This window comes from Crocuta crocuta, unplaced genomic scaffold (assembly GCF_008692635.1).
Source record: "Crocuta crocuta isolate KB4526 unplaced genomic scaffold, BGI_CrCroc_1.0 scaffold44, whole genome shotgun sequence".
Taxonomy (NCBI): Eukaryota; Metazoa; Chordata; class Mammalia; order Carnivora; family Hyaenidae; genus Crocuta; species Crocuta crocuta.
Window position 1 is genome coordinate 6,450,247 of NW_027530179.1, and position 17,640 is coordinate 6,467,886.

The 17,640-nt window shown below is 52.7% G+C and overlaps 1 protein-coding gene across 4 annotated transcripts in view; it reads right to left on the reverse strand.

Moving 5' to 3' along the window:
* Window positions 1-587: 587 nt before the first annotated feature.
* Window positions 588-17,640, reverse strand: part of CIMIP3 (ciliary microtubule inner protein 3) — a 64,593-nt gene continuing 47,540 nt past the window's right edge. For 3 of the 4 annotated variants that reach the window (XM_077764789.1, XM_077764787.1, XM_077764788.1), the window contains exon 3: window positions 588-1,095. In XM_077764789.1, the coding sequence (XP_077620915.1) occupies window positions 766-1,095 (330 nt within the window). In that variant the 3' untranslated portion in view covers window positions 588-765. Of the gene's footprint in view, window positions 1,096-6,568; window positions 6,644-17,640 lie in introns of those variants that run through there. The other variant, XM_077764790.1, reaches the window with a different exon arrangement.

A 17,640-nucleotide genomic window follows, 5' to 3' on the forward strand; every position in this document is an offset into this window, starting at 1 on the left:
CAGTCGTGGTCCCTCAGGACCGTCTGAACTGGTCCCAGAATAGCGCCGGATCTGCCTCTAGGTGACAGTGGCTAGGGACCCACTCAGGCCACCACTTTGGGTGAAATGCCCCCTGCCTTCATCACCCATCTCCATGAAACATGGCCCATGAGTCTGACTAACCTCAGAGTCAGCTCTTCCGGACCAGAGGAGAGACGAGAAGGGAAACCTGTCCCGCCACCAACAAGCTACAAGTCAGAAGAGGCAGGTTGATGTAAAACGAGGGCTGGAGAGGAGGCCCCCCCGAGACTGTTTCCCCCCGCGTTACTTCCCTTTTTCGGGGGGCTGCTCCAACCCAGGCCACCTCCAGCTGACTTCTCTCTTTCTTGACTTTGGCAGGTTGCCAAGCTTGGACTATGGGGAGGGTGTGACCAGCACGGACTTTGCGTGGGGCTGAGGCTCTGGAGGGGTGTCATGGTCACTCCTGGAGAGGAGGGGACTGGGAATCAAGTCCTTCTAAGTCTTCAGGCATCTCTGGACATAGCCTGCTGTACAACATCCCTATGGCCTCAGTTTATCCACCCACAGTCACCCATTTAGATGCCAAGGAAAGGAAGGACAGACTTTAATTCCCGCTGAGAACAGAGACCTCCCTTTGCCCCTGGGCACGGCACAGCTGTCTCAGCCCAGGCATGGTCCGCTCCTCCTGGAACAAGCAGCCCCTCCCCTCAGGGACCCAGGATTGTGGGGGGAGGGCGCAGGTGGGGTCTTCCGACGGGGAGGGGCCTAGGAGCGCCACAAGACCAGGTTGGCAGGAGGCACGTCAAAGCGCTTGCGGGTGTGGTCGGTGTCCCTCTTGTACAGGTAGCCACAGGTAGGCTTCTGCAGGGTGTAGAAGGGGTTCAGGGAGTTGGAGTACTGGGAGGTGTAGAACTTGAACCTGAGCTTGTCCAGGCTCTGCCCCTTCGGGTCTACCACCACTGGTATGTAGGCTGCCTCCAGGCTCTGCTGGCGATCGTGCTTCCACGACTGGGACAGGGGAGGGTGTGGACACCTCTGCTTTTTGCCTGATGGTGTCTTCGGCTCCTGGCTGGGTGCTGAGGCTTTCTTTGAGTCCTGTGGGGGTGGAAAGAAAGGCAGCACTGAGGCATCCGACACTGGGGCTTCCACTGCTAAGCCCAAGGGTGGGAGTGGGGAAGGGGCCGTCAGAAGCTTCCAGAACCACCCCCAAGACAGTTCTGCTGGTCATGGAGCCAGACACCTCCAGGCAGGGGGCAGCCTTCAGGGCCCCCTCGCCTGACCTGTGCTGGTGCAGACCTCAGCCTGCTTCTCAGAGGCCTCTGCCAGCTCAGAGGCTAAGAGCCGGGCTCAACTTCAACCCCCTGCACACCTCCCCAGTGTCCAGCTGACTGTCTGCGTCCTGTCACTCCCATCTGGCCCTCCTCTGCCACTGTCCCACCAAGCCTCCTTCCTCTCTCCTGCAGGGTTATTCAGCTTTCCACCAAGCCCTCCTATGCTCCTCCTGCCTCCCAGCCTGTGCTTCACATTCCCACTGAATAAACCTGAACTTGAACCTAAACCTGGCCATATCAGTGGTCAGATCAGATAGCAGTTCTCAAAGCATCTGTTGCTCTCTACTGCCCTTCAAGGCCTCTAGCCTGGAAAGGAGCAAGAACTTTCCAGGGGCTCCGCTCCCCTTATGCTCTAGTCGGACCTTCCGCCCATCGCCTCTGCTGGCACCTTGACCTTCCGGACCTCCATGCCTTTGCTCAGGGGCGGACCCCTCCCACCCATCAGGGAGATTCTTCTTCCCTTTTGGCCCTTCAGGGCTGTGCTCTGTTAACCTTACCCTTGACATAATGGCCCCCCAAATCCTATTCCTTGTTTTCCTCCAGAGGAAAGCATTTAGTGAGTGCTCAATAAAGGCTGCTTCAATTGAACTGGATTCTATTGACAAATGCCTAAGGACATTTGTTTACTCTCCTGTTGCCACTCTCAACTGCCCCGTGACCGACCGCTTTGACCTCGACACCATCTCCCAGGTACTGGATGCCCATTTTACTAGGGACCTTCACAGTCACAACAGCACAGCGCAAAGGACTGGATGCCTGTGTGTCAGCCTGGCTCTGTCCTACTCCTCCAGGCTACAGCTGAGAGGGGAACCCACTTCTGCTCTGCCCAGTCTCGCAGCCCTCCAGCCCACAGGGAGCCTGAACTGGCAGGGAGCCCTCGCTACAGAGTTCCTGGAAGTCCCTGGTACCCTAGAGACAATGTACGTCCTTCTGCATGTAATTTACAAACGCCTTGCCCAACTCAAACCTGCCCAGGCTCTCTTTCCGAGCCGGCTTTGCTGCTATAGGTTCCAACCCAGGAATGTGTGTGCCCTCAGCTTTGCATTTCAAAATTCTTCCTATCGTCCAAGCCACCAGTTCTCTTGACACCTCCTCCAGGAAGCCTCTGGTGCTGCAGTCCCCACCCCTGTGCCTTCAGGCATTCCTTTTGGGGTGTGGTCCTTTGCTAGGCTGGGACTAGGGGGAGGCAAGTACCCATTTTAAAGAGGTGCACTGAATGCCCCTTTATACATCCCTGTCGCCCTTGGGTGCTGTGCTTGCCTCATGCCAGTCCCGTATCCTGATCCTTCCGGGCTCCTGCTAATGTTCCAACAGCCTGTAAAACACTCCCAGTGTTCAGGACCACATCCTATTCACCTTTGTGCCCCTGGGGCTTCACCCAGTGCTGGCACCCAGCCAAGCTGGAGAAAAGGGCGAACAAGTGTAGAACAGCTTTCCCAGAGCCTTTGAGGCCNTCTTTACATGGATTCTGTCTTTTAATCCTCACGTTACCCTTCTGTAGTTGAGAAAAATGCAGTAACGGTGTCCGTCACAAGTTTAGAGGGTCAGGCGGCTGGTAAAGAACCAGGCTGGGACCGAACTCAGGCCCGGCTGACCCCAAGGTCCACACCCTATCCTCCAGGATGGATCCCCTGTCAACGAGCTGAGCTCCTGATGGGGGGGTTCTGGGCGGCAGGGGAGCAGCTGAAGAAAGGAGCAGCCGGATCTCCTGGTTTGGCAGGAACGCAGTGGGGCTGTGAATGCTGGAATTAGAAGTTGCCATCTCTTAGCCCAGCTGAGAACAGGGCATTATGTGCTTCACTGGTTCGCTCATTCATTCGAAATGATCCCTCTGAGACGGCAGGCTCTGAGTGTGCAAGTAAAAGACTCCACAACGTAGACTTGTACAAATATGAGCTCCCTGCCCTCTGCGCCACTGACATTGTGCGCTGCTGATAATTCTTTTTTTATTAAAAAATTTTTAATGTCTATCTATTTTTGAGAGAGAGACAGAGCATGAGCAGGGGAGGGGCAGAGAGAGAAGGAGACATAGAATCTGAAGCAGGCTCCAGGCTCCGAGCTGTCAGCACAGAGCTTGACGTGGGGCTTGAACTCATGAACCGCCAGATAGTGACCTGAGCGGAAGTCAGATGCCTAACCGACTGAGCCACCCCGGCGCCCCTGACAATTCTTTGTCGTGGGGCAGTCCTGGACATTGCAGGATGTTTAGCATACTAAGCATGATTCTGAGGATGTGGGGTTCTGGTCCTCCTGACACTGCAGAAGGGCTCAGCCCATGGCCCCGGAGCTGGAGATGAGGGAACCGCAGAGCACACCCCACACACGCACCCCGCCTCCGTCTCAGCCATTTGGACCCCGCGCCTCAGGCTTGGGAGGCTGGTGTCAGGAGTGACGGACGCACATGCTTTCAGAATGGCTGGGGCTCTGACCCAGGACCCACAGAGGGAAGGGCGATACTGTTGCTAATGGGACTGAGTATCTCCTGAGCTCCAGGCGCCAGCCGTTGAGCTCTGCGAAAGCTTGTAAGAGCCATTTAAGATGTCACTCCCGTGTCTCAAATGTCGAAAATGAGGCTCGGAGGCAGCGGTGCATGTTTAAGTTCACATAGTTGGCGGGGTGGCACAGAAGACCCCCGCAGAATGCCCGCAGCTCCAGACTAGTTGGGGGGGGCGACCAGGATGCAAACGCGCCCCTCTCTCTCTGCCCCAGCCCGTCCTGGGTCTACCTGTCAGCTAGCCCTCCCCCCCCCCTCCCGGGACTGCTGCGGCAACATGTGGGCCCTTGGGGTGGGGTTTACCCAGGGCCTTGAGCGCATCCAGGGATGAGGCCCTCACAGAAACTAGGGCAGAGGGACTGTCCCTGGGAGGAGGAAGAGGAGGAAAGGGAGGAGGAAGAGAAGACTCAGGGCAAGGGGGAGGAGGAGGAAGAGGAGGAGGAGGAGGCCCAGGCAGCACAGCTTTGCCCTGCCCCTTCCAAGGGCCCGGCTGGGCTCCAGGTGACTAACCTCAGAGGGCTGAGAACACCCCATTGCCGGCCCAGGGCCAGGCACAGCCAGCTCTGGGGGGAGGGTGGGGCCTGAATGCATACTTTCCAGGTTAACATCTGGTTTCATTTAACCATCTCCTCCTCCGGCTCCTCCCATCAAGTGCAGGGCGTTGGGGGGACGCTATGTGTGTGACTTCAGAGAAACGGTTCAGAACGGTGGTGTTTTTCTCCCCAGGGAACATCTGGTGATGCCTGGAGACATTTTTGGGTGTCACAGTGGGGGTGCTACTGGCACCCAGCGGGTGGAGGCCAGAGATGTTGCAGACCATCCTACAGGGCCAGGACAGCCCCCCAGTAAAGAATTACCAGCACACAATGTCATCAGTGCCAAGGCCGAGCAGCCTGCTCTAGAACTTCAGGGAAGACCCCTAACTCCTTTCCTGCCTCCTGCAGCCTTCACTTAAGCCTCCCGGTCTATGGAGTGAGGAAGTCTAAAGGGCAAGTTCTCACCAGCCCCTTCCCTCCCTTCCAAATCCCGCTACCCTATTTTTACTTGGGTTTCCAGCTGGAGACAAAAGAAGGATCCTGAATAGACCTCTCCCTCTATGACCCGCCCCCCCCCCCCCACAGGCATAGTGACTGTCCCTTCTTTTGTTTTTTTTAATGTTTTTATTTATTTCTGAGAGAGAGACAACATGAGCAGGGGAGGGTTGGAGAGAGAGGGAGACACAGAATCTGAAACAGGCTCCAGGCTCTGAGCTGGCTGTCAGCACAGAGCCCGATGCGGGGCTCAAACCCACAAACCGTGAGATCATGACCTAAGCCAAAGTCGGATGCTTAATCAACTGAGCCACCCAGGCACCCCTTCTGCCAGGACTTAGAAAAGGGGATAAGGGTGACTCAAGAGTAGGGCTTTCTGAGGAGGGCAAGAAGATCTCACATGTGGTATTTCAGGGGTCTGGGAAGTCACTGCCCTGTCAAATGCTCCAGGCCCACCGGCTAGCCTAGCCCGAGCCTGACATCCCCCACCTGCACCTCACTCTCTTCGAGGAAGGCCTTGTGCCCTGTTGAAATGCAAACAGCGCTGGGCGAGACCTCGGGTTAAGCCTCCCAGGGCACCGGTACGGGTACCACGGAATGTGCCTGGGCTTTGGAGTGTGAAGGTCTGAGCTCAGGGCCTCCCTCTGCCCTACAGGTCAGGCAACGTGGGGCAAGTCTCGGAACCTCTTTGCCTAGTTGCCCCGCCTGCAAAATGAGGATAATAAGGCTATCTGCCTCACCAGCGGGTCGTGGGGGTGCGATGAGTGTGGGAACTTTGAGGGCACAATGCAAATAGTAATTATTATCAGTCTCGTCCAGCAGTTACCTGTAGGTTTCGAACGCGCTCATCTGAACCTTTATGAGAGCAGGTCGGTGTGCGGTGGGGCAGAGGGGCTGGGAAGGGAGCAGATGAGGCAGCCGGGCACGGGCCTTAGCTTCCTTGTGAGGCTGTGTAGCGTGGGAGCTTGGAGTTCAAATCCCAGCTCCACCATTCACACCAACTGCCTGATCTTTCAGTAATTCATAATACCCTGTACCTCAGTTTTCCCACCTGTAAAGTGGGAACGCCTAAAGAACCTATCTCGTGGGGACAGGGTGCCTGGGTGGCTCAGTGGCTGAAGCGTCTGACTCTCGGTTTGGGGCCCAGGTCACAGACCTCATGGTTTGTGAGTTCAAGCCCTGCATCAGGCTCTCTGCTGCACACAGCCTGTTTGGGATTCTGTCCCCCTCTCTCTCTGCCCCTCTCCTGCTCTCTCTTTCTCTCTCTCTCTCAAATAAATAAACATGAATAAACAAAAAGCTTACCACCGTGTGAAACCCTATACTAAATTCTTTAAAAAAAAAAAAAAAAGAATCTATCTCGTAGGGTGACCATGAGGATTTAATGAGACATTCTACATAAACTGCCCACACCCCCTGAGTTCTCAGGAAACTTTAGCTGTCACTGTTACTTGTCACAAGTTGGCCTAGGAGATGGGGAAGTGCGCACGAGCAGTCCAGGAAATGTCTCCCAGAAGCAGGAGGCGAAGTGGCAGAGGAAAGGGAGGAGGGGAATGGTGGCCTGCTTCCTGCCCCCTCCCCCGGGGTACAACAGGGCATTGGCACCTCCCAGCCACATGGGTGGGCCAGGCTAGGGCCTTCATATTCTTTCCTGTCAATCAGACTTCTTGTGACCTTGGGCACCTTGATGCAGCCCTGTGAGGTCATCCCACCTGGGACATCCTTGACCAGGGTCCTTCTTGTCAGTAAGATGGAACTTCTGGTGGTCAGGGGTTCCGGGGGCTCCCAGGGACGTACTGGGAGTGCCCAGGTGGGGAGCATTTGGGTGGGCATTGTGACGCCCCTTTGAGAGCATAATTCCCTCTGTCTTCCTAAGGAAACACTAGGGCAGGGCTGGGGGCTGAAGTCTCAAGGCGCGGCAGGGTCTCTTAACCTCGGCACTGACCCGCTCTGCAATCCCCTCTTTCCGCAACCTCGCAGGGCCTGTGAACCGTGGGTAATGCGGCGAGTTGAGGGAGGGGGAAATTATCCCTGTTACTCAGGTATCTCCAGAAGTCCTAATGTTCCCCCCAGGCGCCCCACGTGTCATAAGAAATTACTGGCAGGGAGAAAACATACCCAGCCAGCTCTCTGTTCTCTCTCTCCCTGCCCTCCAAATTACAGAGATGAGGGAGGGAGGGAAGGAGGGATGGATGCATGCATGCACACATGGACAGAGGAATGGGAGAGTGGGTGGGCAGGAGGATGAGTATTGGTAGGTAGTTAGACAACGGATGGGGAGGTGGATGGGCAGACCCCCCCCCCCAAGGGAGCCCCGCTCACCTTTCTTGACTCATCGCTTGCTATCTTTTCCCTCACTCTATGCAGTAGCTAATTTCTTAAACATGCCCTGTGCTTTTCTCTCTGAGCCTTTGCATATGCTGTTCCATAGACAGGTGGCTGTGGGTGAATGGATAGATAGGTGCTCAGTAAATGGCTAGATTGGGGCGCCTGGGTGGCTCAGTGGTTAGGCATCTGACTTCAGCTCAGGTCACGATCTCGCGGTTTGTGAGTTGGAGTCCCACGTGGGGTGTGCTTGAGCCCCGTTTTGGCTGAGTTCAAGCTCCGCTTCGGGTGAACACAAGCCCTGCTTCAGGTGAGCTTCACTTCTCTCTCTCTCCCTCTGCCCCTCTCTCACTTGTGCCCTCTCTCTCTCAAAAAGGCTAGATTGGGGGTGGTTGTGCTATAGAGGATGGGATGGCAAGCCCAAGTGTCAGACTCCTCATATCTCTCTCTCTCTCTCTCTCTCTAATTTTTTTAATGTTTACTCATCCGAGAGAGAGAGAGAGAACGTGTGTGTATGTATGTGTGCGTGCACGCACGTGCACAGGTGAGGTGTGCAAGCTGTTAGCACAGAGCCAGATGCAGGGCTCAAACTCACAAAACGTGAGATCATGACCTGAGCTGAAGTCAGACGTTTAACTGGCTCACCACCCAGGCGCCCCAAGAGTCAGACTCCTTGAGCTTGAATCTGGCTCTACCATTTTAGTTGTATGATCTTGGGCAAGTAATTGACTTCTCTGCAGTTCCATTTGTCCATCTGTAAAATGGGTAGACTACAGGTCTCTATCTAATAGGGATGAGCAAAGCAGTCAGGCCAGTGCCTGGCAAAGAGTGAGCACTCAATAAATGTGTGGGCAGGTAACTGGATTAATGAGTAGGTGGCCGAGGGGCGCCTGGGTGGCTTAGCCGGTTCAGCGTCCGACTTTCACTTAGGTCATGATCTCGCGATTCGTGGGTTCGAGCCCCACGTCGGGCCCTGTGCTGACTGCCAGCTCAGAGCCTGGAGCCTATTTCAGAGTCTGTATCTCCCTCTCTCTCTGACTCTCCCCTGCTCACGCTGTCTCTCTCTCTCTCTCTCCTAGAAATAAATAAAAATATTAAAAAAAAAATGAGTAGGTGGCCGAATGGGCCATCCTGTCCCCATCTTCAAACACCAGATCCTCCCTCCCCAGCCCCGACAACACCAGAGTTAGTAGCACCTTCCAGGAATGTCTCTGAAATCCCACATGTGGGAGGGACCTGAGCTTCTCTCTGGGGTCAGAGGAGGACCAGCGGGAGGGAAATAGGACAAGCCTGTGACTTCCTGTCCTCTGTCACATTGGCTTGGGCCGGGCCCAGAACCTTGTTTCCTTCCTGGTACTGTGTCAGCCCTGACTGTCGGTTACGGGGTGGACTTTGGGGCCCTATGGCAGAACGAGAGTTTGGGGCGTTGATGACTTAGCACTGTGCTCAGATCTCACACCCTGATGGTAATGACCCCTAATTTCTGAGCCGGTGGGAGGGCCCAGGAGAGGAGGCTGGCAGAGAAGAGGGAGAAGGAGGAGTGGCAACCAGGGCTGGCCGTCTCCGGGGCTCTGCTCAGGGACTGCCAAAGCTCAGGGGTGATGATATCTTGCCTAAGAGAGGGAGAGAAGGTGGGAACGCGGCATTCTGGATGGTGTGGCCAGCTTTGCTGGCTCTGGGGAAAGTGGCTTGGCTCCCAGCCCAGGGGCTGTCAGGAAGGAGACTGGTAGGCAGGCAGGGACTTGGGGGAGCGGGATCCCACAACTCAGCACACACTACACCTTGTCTCAGCCAGGGGGACAGTGCTGGACTGGCTGCCCTGTGACTGAAACAAGTCCCCTGGCCTCTCTGGGCCTCAGTTTCCATACGTGCACCGTGAGGATGTTGGGTCTCTCCATCTTGGATATTTGAAGGAAGGGGAGTTGAATCTCATCCGGAGAACTTCAGATAGGGCTCCCTCCCCTGTGACTGACCATAGGACTGGGTCCTGCCTGGAGTGTCCCTGGCCCAGACTGGGCCACCCTCGCCACGGGAACCTCAAGAGGGGGCATGACTAGGGAGACCACCTTGAGGAAGGCCTGGCCAGTCAAACCATGGCTGTCATATTTCTTTTGCAAATCACGGAATGGTTAAGATCATGGCCTCTGGACCCACTCTGCCTGGGTTCAAATCCCACCACTGCCTCTTCTTGCCTGAATCACTTAACCTGGGGGTACCTCACTTCCTAATCTGCAAAGTGGGGATGGGAATGGAATTCCCCTAGAAGGCTTGTGTGCACCACGTGAGCTCTGAGCAGTGCCTGCCGGGAGGCAGGTTATAGGAGTTACCTTGTTAGTCTTGTTTCTAAACTCCAGACCACACCGATCTGGCCTTGCCTCCCGGAGGCCCCCCTTTCTCTGACTTCTCTGCCACACTCCAAGCACCATCTCATTTTGTACATCATCAAAGTTCTCGGAGGGTAAGGACTGACTTGTACTCCTCAGTGAGCAGTTGGGAAGGACGGGGACTGCTGGTGAGGTTCAGGGCTGACCTGGAGCACAGGAAACTCACCAAGCACACACCTTGCCACACACACAGCCTCCCCTCCTGTGCCCCTGCTGCTGAAGTGTCCGGCTACCATCTTGCTCTAAGGAGGCCTTGGTTATTTGGATGTTCTTTCCACCCCTCTTTACCTACTGTGTGATTTGGACAAATTACTTAACCTCTCTGATCCTTACTTGTTTTTCATTACTTGTTGGACTGAAAGTACAGACAACTGAGTTATTCATACACCTTGTTCATGGTGCGTTGTCCTTATTGGTCTATGAAGGCCTCCTCTCTCGCATTAATTTTCCTTCCTTTATCTCCAGCCTCCAACCACATTCCCCACCCATCCCAGCCAGAGGCAACCGTTCTAATGTACTTAATGAGCATCTTCTGGTTCATATGTTCTTGCAAAATATGTATACATTGTTGTTTGCACGCAGGTAGTTTTCATTTACATAGTAAGTAGCATTGTGTGTTTTAGATGTCATTCTGTTTACTTGGATGGCTCCCTACTGATGTTAAGATCCATCCGTGTTGCTGTACCCGCATCTGGCTCCTTGCTCCCCATCACTATGTCCATGGAGTGTATCCCCCACATTTTATATCTCTGCTCCCCCCCAGGACCCCTCCAGGGGCCTCCAACCCCCATCCCCACAAACAAAACTGCAATGATATCACACCCATGGCGCTCTATGGATCTAGGTGGTTTCTTTGGGCCATATTCCCCAGAGCGGAATGGGATAGCCATAGACCATGAGTAAACATCCCTTAAAGTCTTCCCCATCCCTAAAGTGAGGGTACTGCCCCATCCCTTGTGGGGCTGATGATGGTAGTGGGTTAATGCATGCAATCCACTCATCCCTGTGCCTGACATAGAAGAGATGTTTAGTGGATGGTAGACATGGCTGCCGTTCCTTCCAGAACCTCAGGGAGAGCCAGACCCAGGAGGGCTCCCAGAGAAATGTACCCAGGGCTCAAAGTCCCAGCTCAAGGGTTGGTCTCCAGAGCCCATGAAAAGTGTGTATGGGGGGTAATGCTGATTCCCTTGGGTCCGGACTGGTGCAGGGGAGATGGTTGTACCCAGGAAGTGCTTACTGCATCCCACTTCTCACCCTTTCCTCAGAGCCAGAGTAACCTCCTCACACAGGAAGTCCCCCACCACTTTATTTGGCGTTCTGCCTCCACTCTGCCAGCCATCGGGCATGTTAACCAGATGCGAAACCACACCTAAGCCCTGGATTTCACCCTCCCATTTTACAGATGGAGAGACTGAGGCTCAGGAGAACTCCCTGGCCTCCCAGGAGGTTAGTGGTGGAAGTGGCTCTAGAATCCTACCTCCAGGTTCTCCCGCCTTGTACTTAAAAGAAAATGCCTTCCACGTTAAATGAGGTTCTTCTTATCTATGGAGTTTTCAGGTAAAAAATGACCTACCAGCAGACCACATTACTAGAAAGTCAAAAACCTCATATGCAGTCCTGGCATTCCAACCGAATCCTCTCCGAGGTTCTGTTCCCTTCCAATCCTTGGCCATTGACAAATACACATTATATATCTATAGTCACAATCTACATGGAATTTTGTGTTTTGCTTTTTGCACTTAGCAACCGTTTTTATACACACACACTCTTTCGATGGGCTGGTTTTTGCCTGGTCTTCAAGGTGACCTTGCGGACACCCGCCCCACCCTGCCTCCTGGGCCCCGGTGGAATTTTCCTTCTTGAGCTTCTTTTGTTGAATTGTCATGGCCCTCTCCCAGCCTGTCAGGGCCTCTGTTCTGTCTTTGCTGTTCTCTGTTTAGACTCTCTATGCCCAAAGTCAGGGTAGGGAACAGGGGGAGGAGCATGTAGGTGCTAAGCACCTACCATGAGTCAGACTCTCAGATGCCTTAATGCACTATCTTGTTGAATCTCATAATAACCTTACATTAATAGCCCCTGTTTTAAAGATGAACAAACCGAGACTCAGAAAGATGGTAGCTCGGCCACCGTCACACCCTTGCTAAACAGCCGAGTCAGGATTCAAACCTATTCCCCAACAAGGACCCTTCCCGGTAGGTCATGGTCCTAGCAGTGGAGCCCATGGTTACCAAGGGAGATGAGTCTCTCCCCAGCACCCTGACACACGCCACTCCCTACCCAGGGCTGGACTGGGAACTCCACACTCTCGGGCACCAGCTAATGACTTTCTCTGAGCGCCTTCTCAGGATGTGGGAGTCCACACCAGCGGGACCTCATCTTAGCCTGACCTCATCTCCTGGTACCCTCCTAGCCCAGAGGAATGCCAAGGTGGGGTGGGGGGGAATTAGAGCCCACCCTCCCCCGCAGGCCTAAGGAAACCTTTTCAGGAGCTGGCGTGGCATAAGGTGACTCCAGCCAGGAACCAGTGTCTGGACAAGATGATCTGTAGCTCAGTAGCATGTGGGAGTTGGGAGCACTGACCTTTGCCCCCGGAGAGCCAGCTGCAGAGACCCGGGTGGGGGTGCAGGGGACCTCAGGACCTCTCAGCCTGCCCTTCCCCCACTCAGAGTGCATTCTCCCAGCCGGGAGTGCTTGGCTTTGTTGGATGTAGGAAAAAGCCACAAACTAGCCACAAACTAGTCCTAGCTGGGTCTCTGGGGAGACCACAACGTCGGGGGCCCAATCTCACCCCACGGTCCAGAAGAGGCCAGTAAAGTCGGCTCTTGGAAGTTACTAAGTAATTGCTGAGCCAAGATTTAATTACAGGATTGGGCTTTGACTGTTCCGAGGGGAGCCTGTTATTTGGCTGTTTCTTTTACTGGGGGTGCAGGTGGAGGTGTTGTTATGAGTGGAGTGGGGGCCCCGCAGCAGCAGCATGGGGCGTCCAGCCCAGCTGGACCCTGCCCAGGGAACTCGGCCTCCGAAACTGCTGGGCGGACAGGGCGGAACGGGGGAAGATGCCCTCCCCACCAGCCACCCCCATCATGGGACTGAAATCGGGGTGAAATGGGTGGGGGAAAGGCGGAGACAGCCCTGACATCCAGACTCTACAGCCTGACTCGCTTCTTGTGCTCATGATCACACAGATTCCCGCTCTTCCTCTCTTCCTCTATTCCCAGCCCAAACTACCCCAAACGACAAGGGGGCCAGACGGGGGAAGAAATGAACAGACACTTCTGGAGCGCCCCCTTTGTGCCAGGCCCTTTGCTGGCACTTCACCTCCATTTTCTTACTGAATCTTCCTGTCAACCCCATGAAGGGCACTATTCTTCCCAAGCTTCAGGTGAGGAAAATGGCTCCGAGCATTTTTTACTTCCCCTCTACGCAAAAGGTCCATCAAGACCTTCCTCTCTTCCTAAGAAATGCCCCACAGACATTTTTCTACCTGGTCTACCACCAGCACACAAGTCCTGCCCCCCTCCTCTCCTGCTTCGATTCGTTAATTAACCAATGAACTGATCAGATGAGCAGCAACTCTTAGCCCTTTAGCCTATGCATTCTTCTTCCCATCATCCTTCATCCAGCTGCTAGATGAATCCTTAAAACATAGCAGTTGAGGCACACCTGCCTGGCTCTCTGAGTAGGGCATGTGACTCTTGATTTCAGGGTGGTGAGTTCGAGCCCCATGTTGGGTGTAGAGATTACTTTATTAAAAAAAACAAAAACAAAAAAAACCCCCACAAAAACACAAAAACACCCACCACTGTTACCAGTCACCAGTGCCTGCTCCTGGTAACCTCTGATTCTAGGCCCGAGCTCCTTAAACCTTAACATGATCCTGAGTCACCTGGGGACCTTGTTAAAACATAGATCCTCTGCTGGGTACCTTAATCCATCAGTTCACTGAATCTCATAACAACCCGAAATTAATAGCCTGTTTTACAGACAAACAAACCAAGGCCCAGAGAGGTTGCCCAATGCCTAGGATGGGGTTTCTACAGTTCTAGTAGATTCTACAGTTCTAGTAAGATCCCAGGTGATGCAGTTGCTGCTGTTCATGGACCATACTTCTAGACTCTCATGCCTACTTATTTTTCTTTAAATTTTTATAATTTATTTTATTTTATTGTCTTATTTTTATTCTTTTTAAAAATTTGTTAATGTTTATTTATTTTTGAGAGAGACAGAGTGCAAGCAGGGGAGGGGGGCAGAGAGAGAAGGAGACACAGAATCCGAAGCAGGCTCCAGGTCTGCGCTGTCAGCACAGAGCCCCACACAGGGGTCAGACTTATGAACTTCGAGATCATGACCTGAGCCAAAGTCGGACGCTTAACCGACTGAGCCACCCAGGCGCCCCTATTATCTTATTTTTAGAGGCAGGGAGAGAGAGAATCTTAAGTAGGCTCCATGCTCAGTGCAGAGCCCCACACAGGGATCAATCCCACAACCCTGGGATCATGACCTGAGCTGAAATCAAGAGTCAGACACTCAACCGAGCAACACAGGCGCCCCTCTTTATTGTTAACTGAAGTGTAGTTGACACACTTTTTTCTTTAATTTTTAAACAGCAAATATATGGGGCGCCTGGGTGGCTTAGTCGGTTAAGCGTCCGACTTTCACTTAGGTCATGATCTTGCGGTTCGTGGGTTCGAGCCCCGCGTCGGGCTCTGTGCTGACTGCCAGCTCAGAGCCTGGAGCTTGTTTCAGAGTCTGTGTCTCCCTCTCTCTCTGACCCTCCCCTGCTCACGCTGTCTCTCTCTCTCCTAGAAATAAATAAAAATATAAAAAAAAAAACAGCAAATATATTTACATGGTTGGAAAATAAAATAAGTATAAAAAGGCACTCAGTCAAAATTCTCCCTCCCATTCTGTTCCCCCCACCACGATTTGTGCAGTTACTCCCACCGCCACCACTTTTGTTACTTTCTTACATACCTCTCCAAAGTTCCTCTGTGACAATACAAACAAATAAGATTATACTTATCTTGCCCCAAATAGTAGCAAACTACACACACCATTTTGTCAACATTTTATCAGTTTATCTTGAAGATAACTGGACCCAGTCAGCTGACTCATTCTTCTTTAGAGTTGCATTATTATTCCATTGTGTGGACGTGTCATAATTTATTTAAGCAGTCATCTTCAGATGGACAACTTAGGCTGTTTCCGATTTTATCAACTGGTCTTTTTTTTTTTTAATTATTTATTTTTTGAGAGAGAGTGCATTCAGTGGGAGGGCAGAGAGAGGGAGACAGAGGATCAGAGTCAACTCCAGGCTCTGAGCTGTCAGCACAGAGCCCCATATGGAGCTTGAACTCATGAAGCACAAGATCATGACACAAGCCAAAGTTGAAGGCCTAATCGACTGAGCCACCCAGGCGCCCCGCAACTGGTCTTTTTAAGCACATTACACCCTGGCCCACTTTGCTGTGACCTTCTTCCCACCCCCCAGGTCCCAGCTGCACCCTCCTAAGTCCCGGCAGAGTCCTTCAGGAATCCTGAGCGTGCTCCCCCCCTTCCTCCAGCCCATCCTGACTGCTGCTCCTCTGAACCTTGTTCCCTTAATCTCCTCTTCATTTACTTCCCCTTTTCCTCTCTCCACGTGTGTCTCTCTCCATTTCCACAAAGACTAAAGCAACTTGAACTCTGATGCCATGTCTTTGATTTCTCTGGGTCCCTCACAGCCCACAGGGGGCACACAGCTGTTCTCAGAATACTAGTTACAGAAGTGGAAGTTGCACATGAATGGAGCCACTCCCCGGTGCTCCGCTGGGGCTGGTTCTGGGTAGTAGAGCCCAGAGCTGCCCAAGGTGGCAGAGCTTCATGGCTCCAAGATCTCCAAGAAAGAAGCCTCTAAGAAAGTGTGTGTGTCTGGAGCACTTGGACATGATGATGTCCAGGGCATGATGGGGCGTCTGGGGTTCCCTTGTGCCCTCCCTGTGTAGGCAGTGGGAGAAGCCATGATGTGGAGATAGGAGGGTGGAGGGATGGATGGTATGGGTATGTGACCATACCCTACAATGGCTCTTTCCCTTCTCTATTGACATTCTCGCCATGTTCCACAGACCAGCTCAAGTCTCAATTCTTCCAGGAAGCCTTCTTGGACTTCTCCAGCCCAGGCTGACTTCCTCCCCTCTGAATTTCTGCTATGTGTATGAATGACACCAATCACAGTTCGGCACTTAGTCATCGTGGCCTGCCGCCTTGAATCACATAACCCTTCCCTTATCTCCCTCAAGGGAGATCTCAAGATCCTTCAAGGTAGAAAAAGGACTTCTGTAATTCTCTTATTTTCCCTTGGACCTGCAAGCCCTCAACCCACACCCAGGCAATTGGGAGAGCCTCCACAACTACCCCTTGAATGAATAGCAGTAGGTTCCATGAGTGCCACGGTGGTGGTGGATGGGCTGGGACAGGGTTGACCACAGGCAAGTCTCCAACCAAAAACCTTTTGGAAACACAAGGTGTTTGGGAACACAGCTTTCTAAAGATGCTCCTGCCCCCCCACCCCCCAACAGTTCATAGTCCCTTCCCTCCTGCTGGGAAATCAATGACCTCATATCCACAAGCCGTGACAGCCCAACTCATCCTGTCCCTTAACCTGGAGCAAGTAAAAAATGTCACTGTCCTGAAAAACAAAAGCAGGGGGTGGTACTAAATCAGAGACTAAAGGCGCCTGACAAGCAAAGGCAATGTGTGAATCTTGACTGGACTGTGGATTGGAAAAAAAAGAAAGAAATGAAAATGACATTTGGGGGATAACTGGGAATTTTTAATACTTGAGTGTGATAACTGTATCGTGGTCATTTAGGAGAAGGTCCTGATTCTTTGGCAATGGATATTGAAGTATCGGTGTGCGTGGGGAGATGGGCCGCGATATCTAGAAGTTTCCACCTTCAGCAAAGTGAAAAAAAAAAAAGCGTGTGTGGTGTGTGGAGAGAAAGCGCAGAGCGCATGCGCACAAGTGTGACAACCTGGTCACAGTGGGCGAGTCCAGGAGAAAGGCGTACAGGTGGTCATTTTACTAGTCTTCCAAATTTTTCAGAATGAAAAGTTGAGAAGGATCACCTCTGGTACTAAGAGCCATGCCATTCCAGCTTCTGGGGGACCTCAGGGAAAACATGCCGAATGTCTGTGATTGCTCCCCCCCCCATCCTCCCCAACCCCCTCCTGCTGCCAGGAAGCCTGGAAATCGAACCCCTTGGCCTGGCTCTCCCCTCCTCTTAGCATCTCCCAAGATCCCCCCTGGGGCAGTTAACCCCCCTCCCCATTTGTCCTCTTAGCACCTTAAAGGGCCACAGCCCTCTCTCCCTGGAGAGTAAACTGAACCCTAAGTGGGCTCAACCCACCCTGAGTTTGTTTTAAAAAAAATTTTTTTTTTTTTAGTATTTTATTTATTTTTGAGAGAGAGAGACAGCATGAGCGGGGGAGGGTCAGAGAGAGAGAGACACAGAATCTGAAGCAGACTCCAGGCTGAGCTAGCTGTCAGCGCAGAGCCCGACGCGGGGCTCGAACCCACGAACCGCGAGATCATGACCCGAGCTGAAGTCGGACGTCTAACCAACTGAGCCACCCAGGCGCCCCCCACCCTGAGTTTTAAAAACCTCTGTTGACTTAACTCACCTTGAGTTTTTAAAAATTATATTCACCGGGGCGCCTGGGTGGCTCAGTGATTTTTAAATCAATTTAAAAAATTATATTCATTTAACTTCATAGAAAAGAAAAAAATAATTTTGAAACGTATTTATTTTGAGAGAGAGAGAGTGCGCCTCCTCAAGTGAGCATTCGCAAGTTGGGGAGGGGCTGAGAGAGAAGGAAAGAGAGCATCTGAGCTATCAGCGCAGAGTCCCTAGGGAAGATTCGAACTCAAGACCCTAGAATCACGCCCTGAGCAGAGATCAAGACAGACACTCAACCGACTGAACTACCCCGGCGCCCCCCAAAAAGGCGCATACAAAAAGTACCAAGATTTAGTCGTCTTCCAATTCTCTTTGGAGCTGGGTCACTGTGGATATTTTTTTCACCTTTGTCATCAG